The 11597-nt window shown below is 45.1% G+C and overlaps 1 protein-coding gene across 1 annotated transcript in view; it reads left to right on the forward strand.

The window, feature by feature from the left end:
- The window catches only part of LOC137417179 (uncharacterized), an 80717-nt gene that overhangs the window by 34241 nt on the left and 34879 nt on the right, over positions 1-11597 (forward strand). Inside the window, exon 6 of the mRNA XM_078777398.1 lies at positions 5377-6293. Within this exon, the coding sequence (XP_078633524.1) occupies positions 5377-6293 (917 nt within the window). The remainder of the gene's footprint in view (positions 1-5376; positions 6294-11597) is intronic.

Here is an 11597-nt window from a genome sequence, read left to right on the forward strand (position 1 = left end):
TGCCCTCTCGACTCAAGCTCGTATTCGATTCATATTCGAAATCGAAAGGGGAAATCCTTCGTATTCGAATTCGTAAACACGAATATGAATTAAATCGCACAAAATCGACACAAAACACAGTCGCATGAAAGGTGAAAAAACGCAATGGCTTTTCGCCCTGAATTACGTGCAAACGTGTGACGTGTGACGGGATGGAACATCACGTGATCGCTCTGAGCGAATCAGCGAGCTGCTCGCACTGGCTGAGATTAGCGGGTACTTCGCTGAAATGCGCTGAGGTAAATATGAATAAAAAATATGGATCTCGTCAAATATTGTCTCCGCCATGTTCGTCCCAGGCTCAATGGCCATGTCTATGCCAAATATCAAGCACGTGAGCCTCTCCGTTTCGGAGTCTATCGGTAACATTACACACACACACACGCACACGCACACACACACACACAAACTGTGTTTTATATATACTAGGGCATGCCCGTACTATATATAAGCTAGGACGTGCCCGTACGTGGGTGCCCGTTCCTTGCCAAAAAAAAAAAAAAAAAAAAATTTGTGTAGGGGTGTGTGTGTGTAAACATCCTAGGGCGTGCCCGTACGTGGGTGCAAAAAAACATGCGTGCAAACAACAACAACAAAAAAAAACTTTGAAACCACGTGGCAGTAACGACCACAGAACCCCCCCCCCCCCCCTCTATTTACATGAATGGTTTGGTCCATTCGCAACGACCACAGAACCCCCCCCCCCCCCCCCCCCCCCCCCTCTATTTACATGCAATGGTTTGGTCCAAAGCGAACGGCTTGCGGTGTTTGGTAAAGAAATCGCCATAGCTCGGTAACTACTTGTCCGATTAATTTCAAACCTTGAAAAGGCACATCCTCGGGTCCCCAGCAATATACCTGGCAAGTTTAAAGTATATCGGACCCGTGGTTGTCGAGAAACAGCGGTCACAGACAAACAAACAAACGTACAAACGTACAAACGTACAAACAAACACACAGAGATTACTGGAATTATAGATAGATATTGGCCACGAGAAAGCATTTACTTCTGAAATTTGCACCCAATTTCGTCCCTTACAAGGCAAGAAACGAATTTTCAGTCCCGATGTTAAAGTTACATGCAGAGAAACGATCCCATATAATATAAAGGGAGAGGAGCTTTGCGCCTCCTTGATGTGTAGGGCGCTCCTTTATATGAACTTTTCTCGAGCGTTACTTGGTTCCTCCTAAGGACACAATAAATTCCTAGTAGTGTCCATTTGTTTTGTACCGTGTATACCACCACTTCCCTCCCCCCCTCCCCCCCTCTCCTTTCCACAGATCTACCGATGACCCTGTTCTCTACTGTCGTTGTGCTTGTGTGCTTCCCTTTCTCTCCCCATCTTGTCTCCCACTCCCTTTATTGTATGTTTTATGTGTCCGTGCATGTTTTTTGTGATTAATTTGTTAGCTCTTAAACGAGCCTCGACTTTGTTTGTATAAAAAAAAAAAACTTTCAAGAGGTTCATTCTTGAGAACTCCACAAGTCTCACTGTTTTTGACAACACGTCCATGAGATTCTAAATTTCCATCCGCGACTCAACCGACAACGACAGGAGCACGTATACTGGGCATCCTCCAACATGCCTAGTCATCCCTCGGTTCATCATTGTACTGCCAATGTACCCTTTTCACATCACTGTGGGGTATTTTTTATCCACAATGGGCCAGTAACCCTTTATCCCTCATCTCCTTTTTAGCTCACCTGGAACGAAGTTCAGGGGAGCTTATGTGATGCCTCGTCGTCAATCCGTCCGTAAACACGTGAAACGTCTTCTCTGAAACCGCTGATGGGATTGCAACCAAATTTGGCACAAATGATATTTGTTGTGTTGACTAAAGTTTGTTCATGGCATTAAAAAAAACATCTGGGTCTAAGGGGGTTTACAGGGTCAAAGTGGATCCAGGTTTGACTCCCCCCCTTCCCCCCCCCCCCCCCCCCCCCCCCCAAAAAATAGGAATTTGCTTTTTCCTCTGAAACTACACACACTATTTTGATGAAACTTTACCACAACCTTCACCACCCATCATGTACTAACGTTTGTTCACGACATTTAAAAAATCTGCCCCTTTGGGGATCTATGGGGGGGGGGGGGTTGCCCCCAAAAATAGGTATTTGCTTTCTTCTCAGAAACTACATGTGCAATTCTGATGAATCTTGACCACAACCTTAATCACCTGTATTGTACCAAAGTTTGTTCCTGGCATTTAAAAAATCAGGGTCTAAGGTGGTCTATGGGGGGCCATGCCCCCCAAAATATGTATTTTCTTTTTCTCAGAACCTACACACATAATTTTGATGAAACGTCACCACAACCTCCATCATCTGTGATGTACCAATGTTTGGTCAAAGCATTGGAAAAATTGGGGTCTGAGGAGGTACACGGGGTGGGGGGGGGGGGAGGTTGCCCCCCAAAATAGGTATTTTTTGTGTGTTTATTTAAAGTCTTATGATTATGTTGGTATGATTCTACAAGCTGCCCTGTCTTCTAGCAACCATTGAAATTGGTTTAAAATACTGTCCTGTGGTTGGCTCTCAGTTAACACCGAGAGTACGCCACGGATGGCAATTGAGCTTTAATGAGGCATTATCCAAATCGATGGCAGATGATACGCGAGGGGGTTGGGGGGGTTGGGGAGGATGCCGACTTACCTGGGTGGCCCCGACGATGTCTTCACCCTTTGAAAAGAAACTCACAAAAATCAGAATTGAAGGTACAAAAAATAACCACGGCTTTATTGCCGGACCCCGAGAACAAAGAAATGCGCCGATGAACTAAACCCCTCTAATGGAGCGCTCCCACACAGACTTCGACTACACGACAAATGGAAGGGATAAATAAAGCAATCGTCGTGTTCGTGTGTTGTGCGTCTTATCTTTCTGGATGTGATATCGGGGATCGTCAGGTCCAAGCAGGTCGTCCGACCACAGTTCCGGTTGGTGTGAACCGCCCGGGCGTTGGCGCGAACTCCGGCCTCCCTGCACGATCCGTCACACGCCACAGCACTCATACGCAGGCATCAGGAGCAAGAACAATAGGGGAGGATGATTGTCGGCACTCCACCGTTTGTCGTCGCCCAACAAGCAAAGGTCCAAGCGGGAAGAGGTCCAAGCGGGAGAGAAAGGAAGCGAGGTCCGGGCAGGAAGGAATCCAACAACGAGAAGTGGGAAATGTCGGCCAGCGAGTGGTGTTACTGGCCGTCTCGTGACGTCAGCTCTCTTCCCCTCCAACCAGTGTCTCGCTTCTTGCTAGTCTTTTGCGCCCTCCTCACGTCACCGGCGCTTCTCCTCCAATCAGTGTGTCGCTTCTTGCTAGTCTTTCGCGCCCTCCTCACGTCACCGGCGCTTCTCCCCCAATCAGCGTGTAGCTTCTTACTAGTCTTTTGCGCCCTCCTCACGGATTGGCCGAGCGCTTTGCGCCTTTGGTGGTACGTCATTGGTCGGTGGCCAATCAGTGTGGCACGTCTTTCACCTTCCCTACTCTGCCAATCGGCGACCTGCTTCCTACTCGCCCCTCCCCCCTGTCAATCACGAGTCCTTCTGGGCGTGGCTATTGCCTGCCTGATTGATGTTTGCTTGCCATGCCGCCGTAGTGTGTGGTCGCTTCCTGTCTGTTCTTCCGTAAGTTATTGTGGCGGAGGGGGGATTTCATTAGTGTGGTGCGCTATTGGGCCTAGCTAATGTCTATGGGTGCATTGCCATACGGGACACTGGATAGCTCACAGGTTTGACACACCGGGGAATTAGCATAATGCCAACAACTACTTATCACAAAGCCACCCTCGTATGACCACAAAGATACACTTAATCCGAACGAACCGCCTAAACAAACTTATTACAGGTGAGGATTCCCTATCACGACAGCCAGAGCATAACACCAACGCAGATCTACCTGGATCTATATATGCCCTACCCAAAATTCATAACAATAGCTTTAGTCAATGCAGTATACTGTTTATTCTACCAGGTGAGCGCCAGGGGTATTGCCCCTATTTTTGGACATTGCAGAGGCGAAGGCTCTGAAAATCTTTCTACATTGCCGGACGAGTTGAGCAATGGAGGTATTTCACGGAACATTGATCAAAGTGTGCTAGCTGCCATCGGAAGTAAGGACAAGGTTACGTTTCTGGCATTAACGCTTAGTCGAAGTAAACTTTTTGCTTGCTATACATTGTCCAGAAAAATTGAACAACCACTGGTAAAGTTGTGTGTTTATATATATATATAACCACCTTTAGAGGCCATTTTTCCCCGCTAAGCGGGGATTGTCTCACATTTGAAGACAGAACCACTGCTCAAAATACACAGCAACTCGTGCAGTTCACCTAACGAGGAGAATTTTCCTGTGCTCGAGGATGGAACCACAGTTCAAAGTACACAGCAAACCCTGTGGGCTGGACGCTGTGGAACCAAGGCCTGGAAAGAGTTGGAATCTTCCGCAGTGAAGCTGAGTCTATGGGTAATTTCTTATATGCTCTTTCCATGCATTGCGAACCATCCCCTGCCTCTTCACCCCCCTCCCATCCACACACCCACCCCTGCCTCCCCCTAGCTTTCTGCAGGGAACAAGTCCACCAGCAACCCCCTTTTGGTGCAACTCCCAAAATACAGAAAAACAGTGAAAACGCACTTGTGAAAACAACTTCCACATTCTCTTCCATCTCATTCTTCCCTCCCTCCAAGTCTTCCAGACAGTTGTTCATCACAATCTCAGATCATCCTCCATCCAACCATGACCTTTTCCACCCCGTGACCCCATTCCAAAGAATTCCCTTGTATTAGTTGGCCTTTTTCGGGAACCGTGGTTGTTGTTGTTTTTCGGTCCCCTTTTTGAAGCAATGTTTTACAGCCGGATGCCCTTTCTGACGCCAACCCTTTTTGCCGCCTTTAACGACAAACAGGGAATTACCAGTGAACTGGTACTCAATTAGCCGACCTCGGAAGGAATGAACAGGCTGAGTCGACCCCCCTGGCGTTAATTCAGCAATCGACCGGGATTCGAACCCAGGATCCTAGGATCCTAAGCCGGCACCCTAGCCGCTAGCCCAATACCAGGGATGTGTTTGTACTCAGTAAATGTCTGACCCATTTGAGCAGGTCCAAAATTCTTCCATTTTTGAATCCTTCATCTGGAGTGACTCTCTTGAGTAGAGGACAGAATTATGGCCAATGTTCGATTGAAAAATGGCCTTGAAAGGTGGTGGTGGTGGTGGTGGTTCGATTTAAATTGAGTGGAATACTTGTCAATTGTGCTACATTTTTCAATTGGAATTAATGTATGATGCTTTCCTGAATATGGGACAATAAAGTTTTTTTTAAATTGTTTTTCTTTACAGGGAAACAAAGGAAACTGGTTTCTTGTTCCAAGTGTTTCCAATTGTTTGACGTGGAAGTTTTCAATCCACTCATGACTCGGAACACTTGTCAAGAAACTGACAAGTTTAGCAGCGTGTCTTCCAACCGCATTTGTAAGAGTTGTACAGAGACCCTAAAGAGTATCCAAGGAAGTGAGAGACCACACGAGTACACCATCGCAAATGGAGATAACAACCAATACAAGAAGGCACACAAGTGCTCATTCTGCAGCAAGGCTTTTGCTTTTATCTCGCAATTGAAAATACATCAAATAATACACACGGGTGAGAAGCTGTACAATTGCTCTATCTGCATGAAGGCGTTTGGTAGTTCTTCACATTTAAATATTCATCAAAGAATACACACGGGTGAGAAGCCGTACAAGTGCTCTATTTGCAACAAAGCGTTTCGTAGTTCTTCACATTTATGTGAACATCAAAGAACACATACGGATGAGAAACCATTCAAATGCTCTATCTGCTTGAGGGTGTTTGCTCGTTCATCATATTTAATTCTTCATCAAAGAACACACACGGGTGAGAAGCCATACAAGTGTAATTTGTGTCCTAAAGCCTTTTCGCAATCGTCACATTTAAAGAGACATCAAAGAATGCACGCAAACACAAATGGAGATTGTGAAAAACCTGAGAAAACACACAAGTGCTCATTCTGCATGAAGGCATTTGGTAGTTCTTCACATTTAGACGAACATCAAAGAACACACACGGGTGAGAAACCATTCCAGTGCTCTCTCTGCATGAAGGCGTTTGCTCGTTCATCATATTTAGATGTTCATCAAAGAACACACACCGGTGAGAAGCCATACAAGTGTTCTGTGTGCAGTAAAGTGTTTGCTCATTCATCAACTTTACATAATCATCAAAAATTACACACTGGGGTGAAAAAAAAGATGAGCAAGAAGATTGAAATAAAAAATGAGCTTGACAGAACAGGGATCGACAAGAAAGGCTCATTTGATTGGCTAAGAAGAGGTCAAATTAATCAGGATGGAGAACGAGACATCATAAATGCCCGAGACCAAGGACAAATCCGATCCTCGTAAATGAACATGTAGTGCTCACACGTGACTAGATGATCCAATAACGTGTGGACATTGCAAACAAAGCATTGTGTCCAGACATTAGTGCTCAAACAGAAAAAGGAAAATACGGCATTGTTGATTGAGGTTTCGGTTCCCAATGACTTTGCAATAAATGCTTCAGAAACCAAGAAAATGCTCAAATACCAGGATCTGAAAAATGAGGTCAAGAGGACTTGGAAATTGAAGAAAGTTAAGAGGACTTGGAAATTGAAGAAAGCTGAAATTGTACCAGTGATAGTCGGAGCAACAGGGATGATCAAGAAAACCCTGACGGAGTACTTAAAAATCATTCCGGGGAATATCACGACAAACGAGTTTCAAGTGGAGGCTGTCAGAGGTTCAGTGCGGATTCTAACAAGAGTCCTTGGAACGAAGCTATGAGAATGAAGTTTCACAAGCTGATTCATAAATAATGATCCTTTACAGAAAATGGAGGTGGAGATTTTGAGTTCTGGGAGAACTTCCTCACACCTCCTACAACCCACATATGGAGATAACGACCAACGAGAGAATTGCACAGATCAATGAATACGGCCACAATGATTGCAAAGAAGACCAAGGAAAAATACAAGATGAAATATCAACAAATATATATGCCGTCAACTGGAAAAACGATAGAAGAGCAGGAGGATTCAAAAAAGGAAGAGCTGTGACAGATTGGGAATGGACCAAAGTCACCATAACAAAAATTACAATTTGAGTCAGTTTTACCAACTGTGGAAGGTGTTCTTTGTGGCCAAGTCAGAATAGTCTGCACAACTCTGGCATTAACGGTGAATTTTTACTTCAACACTTTATTACCTCCTTTTGAACTGTGTGAATTCCTGCTGTGCGATGCTGTTTGTGAAACCTGGAAATTCAGAGTAATGATCACTGGTGTACTTGATTTCTCCACCAAAACGATTGTCATTTTCATTGTCGGGCTGCACATTTTTGGGAGTATAACACTGGGTTGAAGATTGTAGAAAATGATTTGAATACCTCTTGATTATCTTCCAAAATTCTTGTTTTTCATGTTTTTCATCATTGTGCCCATAAATGTTTTCCAGCAGTTTTCTGCCTCGTTTCTCATTTTCTGTGAATCCTTGATTAAGGTTCCCATCCATCTCCATGGTTGCTACTTCCACAATGTTTGGCAGTGTTTGCTTTATTTTGGAAAAGTTAGGTTCAAACTCGTGGAGAAACCTTTCCAAAGAGGTCGACCCGCATTGAGATGCAACGTTCTTTGGTTTTTCCAAGATGGCGCCTGTACCACGTGACCTTTGACATATTATTATTAAAATATTATGCAGGAGGAGGCGCTATAATGGTGAAAATATCGTGTCCATCAGACCAACAGTTGTAGAGAGAAAAAAAATTAATACTGATCAGATGAAGTGTTATACTTGTCAAGAGTTATGATGTCATAGCGAAGGCACCGATGACATCATCATTAACATATCCTACTCCCTATGGGGAGTACTTGACAATGCACCATGTTTCAATTTTTTCCATGGAGCAGTTTGAGATAGAGGTGCAAGGTTCTTTTTTTTTTCTTTTCTTTTTTCTAAACAAGATCGTGGCTCATGTAAGAGCTAACATTGATCACAAAAAAAAAAACTGACACATAAAACATATGATAAAGGGAGCGGGAGACAATATGGAGAGAGAGAGGGTAGCACACAAGTACAACAGTAGAGAAAAAGGACATTGGGAGATCTGTGGGAGGGAGAGTGCTTCGGCAGAGGAGGCATGGGAAGGGGGGAAGGGTGGGAGAGGGAGGTATAAAACATATGGACACTGCTAGGACTTCAAGGAAAGAAGTCGGTATTTAAAAAAAAGTGCATCTGGGGTGAGTTAACGGGGGTAGAAAAGATCAAGATTTGGATGGGGGAAGATAAGAGATTGTGGTGAACAGCTGTTTTAAAGACTTGGAGGGAGGAGTGGGATTGAAGAGAGTGAGGGAGTTTGTTCCAGAGGTTGGAGAAAAGAGGAATGAAAGAGTGAAGGTGAGCAGAGAGTCTTGATTTTGGCAATTTCACCAGAAGATGGATGCTGGCAGATCTTGTGCGTCCTGTAGGAATATTTGGGGGACAGAGCACAGATAGAGCTGGGGGAGCTAGGCCAGAGAGGAGTCGGTAGAAGATAGAAAGACCACCAACCTGCCTGTGGTGAGTTTTTTTTTGTTTTGTTTTTTGAGTGAAAGGCCATCATAATCAGCTTCATCGTAGGAGATTCCAATGATTCTGAAAGCTGTGGTTTCAACAGCGTGAAGCCGAGCTAGGTGTGAGGCAGGAGTGTCAGGGATTTTACCGGTTTCCAATTACTCAAGAAATCACTTTACAACTCCGGACAATGCACAAGAGAATTTATTCAAGATAAGGCTTACGTAAGAAAGAAATTCTGAGTCCCACGACTCAGAAATCTTAACCAGACCAAGTCACACTGGCATTAATATACTGTGGCCAAGGTCGAGATAACTGTCAACATGCTTTTTGTGTTCATTCCTTCAACCGATAACGGATTGCTGCCTCGCAAAGAGAAATAGTACATCGCTGACCAGGCGAGGTTAAGTAAATGAAATGCTGTTTTAAGAACATAACCACAGCCACAAATCTGATTCGTCTATTGGATATAGTTCGACATGTCAACGTTTTTGTCTTGTCCACAATCTGGCTCCAGCTGTGTGAGGGGTCTGAAGAAATCCCCATCAGGAGCACCAGCCCAGAGGGGAAAACAGTATTCCATTGAGCTGCGGATAAAAGCCTTGTATGTGGTCAGGAGCTCAGGTGTGCCAAGGAAGGACCGCACGACGGAGGATGCCCATTCGGCGACTGGCTTTGGAGGCCAGCTTGGAAATGTAGTTTTCCGAAGGAAAGATCATGGCAGATAGTGAGACCCAAAAGCTTGAGTGACATAACTTGTTGGTGAGGATTGTTCAGAAAGTAGATGGGTGGGTTGTCCAATCGGTCTTTTTTGGACAGACATCGTAAGAGTGTGAGATTTGTCAGGATTGAAAGACATGTTCCACTTGTTTGACCAGTCTGTGATTTTGTCCAGGTCTGCAGAGAGTGAGGAGGCAACAGACTGCCGATCTGAGGGATGAGGTGTGGAGCGGCAGAGAGTGGAGTCATCAACAAAGAGGCAGAGAGGATTTTCCAGAGAGTCGGAGAGATCATTGATGAAGACCAGAAAAAGCACACGGCCCAGAACACTACCTTGGGGAACTCCAGCCTGAACAGGAAGGGGAGATGAGAGAAATCCATTCAGGGCCACACGTTGACTACGACCAGAGAGGAAGTCCATAAGCCATGCATGGAGATTTCCATGGATACCATATTTCCAAGGATTTCATATCAGAAGCAATGATGGATTCCATGACCTTGCTGATTATTGGGATCAGGCTGATTGGTCTGTAGTTGCAAGGATCTGTTGCTCATTTTTTTCATCAGACCAATCAGCCAGCGGTAATGTTGGCTGATTTCCAAGCTGAAGGCAGATGACCATGAGCAAAAGAGAGGGTGAAATGAACAGAGAGCGGGTGAGATAGAGCGGCAGAGCAGGATTTTAGGACCCGTGGGCTGATGCTGTCTGGTCCAGTTGCAGCATCAGAGTCGAGATTTGATAGAAACTTCACCTTGTCAGGAGGAAAGGACACAGAGTCCAGGAGCAGCTGGGTTCGACTGGGTACGGTGGGTACAGAGAGAGATGGGTTTGGGACACAATATTTTAAGGCAAACACAGAGTTGAGGCATTCAGCTTTTTCACGTGCTGTGTAGCCGTTTGAGGTAAGGGAGGGGATGGAGGGGTAACAAACACCAGAAACAGATTTGACCAGACGCCACCAGGATTTGGAGGAAGGAGACAGGTTTGAGAGTAGAGAGATATTGTTTCCTGGCTCTCCTAAGGGTAGACACACACTTGTTCCGAGCTTTGTGAAAGGAACCGAGATTGCCTTCAGTTGGATTAGCCTTCCATGAGGTGAAGGCAAGTTGCTTCATGGCAACTGCCTCAGCACAAGATTCCGTGTACCATGGACGGGAGGAAGGGTATGACAACTGAAGACGAGATGGGATAAATCTGTGCATGAGAGAGAGCAGTTTACTTTGAAAGAATTCCCAGGATGAGTTGATGTCAGAGGCAGTAGAGATGGGAGACCAGTCCAGATGATTGATGGCTGCTTGAAGACCGTGCCAGTCGGCCTGAGTGAAATGCCAGACTCGTCGACGCTGAGGAGGCTCTCTGAGAATGGTCAGAGAGATGTCCACTTTAACAAGCACATGATCAGATGAGCCGATTGTAGCAGAAGAAGAGCAGCAGACATTTGCAGGGAAGTTTGTCATAACCAAGTCAAGAAGAGAAGATGCTCCGTTGACTGAGATCCGGGTTGTGTAATTAACAGATTGTCAGTCCCAGTTGGTCGCAGAAGTCCTTTGCTGAGGAGCCATGGCTGGTGTGAGAGGTACCCACACCCAGCCGGCTGGCATGATGACAGTTGAAGTTTTCCCTTTTTTCCAAAGTTTTTACTTTTTGCCATGATGGCGTCTGTCACGTGACCAATGACGTCATTATTATCATTTTAAAAATTATACAGGAGGAGGTGCTCTAATCATTAAAATTTCGTTTCAATCAGACTAACAGTTGCAGAGAATTTTTTTTTTCATACTCATCAGATCAAGTGCTATACCTGTCGAATGATGACGTCATAATGAAGGCACCGATGACATCCTCATGAACATATCTTATTCCCCATGGAGAGAACTTGACAATGAGCCTTGTTTGAAGTTATTCCCTTGAGCGGTTTCGGAGATATCGAGGTGTTCCGTTTTTCGAATATGGCGTCCATACCACGTGACCTATGATGTCATAATTATGAATATTTAAAATTCTACAAGTGGAGGCGCTCTACTGGTGAAATTTCGTGTTAATCGGTCGAACGGTTGCCGAGAAATCACTTAGCCCAACTTTTTGCTGCGTGAGCGCAGGGTAACAATGCCGTTATCATGTTTGATGCTTAACAGTTAATGTGGCTGGCTTAAGGTAGTTGGGTCTTCAGGTCGAGCACCTGTGGGGTCTTCAAATAACACCAGGTGGGTTGACTCAGCCTGTCATCCTTGAGAG

This window comes from Myxine glutinosa, chromosome 5 (genome assembly GCF_964187855.1).
Source record: "Myxine glutinosa chromosome 5, kmMyxGlut1.1, whole genome shotgun sequence".
Lineage (NCBI taxonomy): Eukaryota > Metazoa > Chordata > Myxini > Myxiniformes > Myxinidae > Myxine > Myxine glutinosa.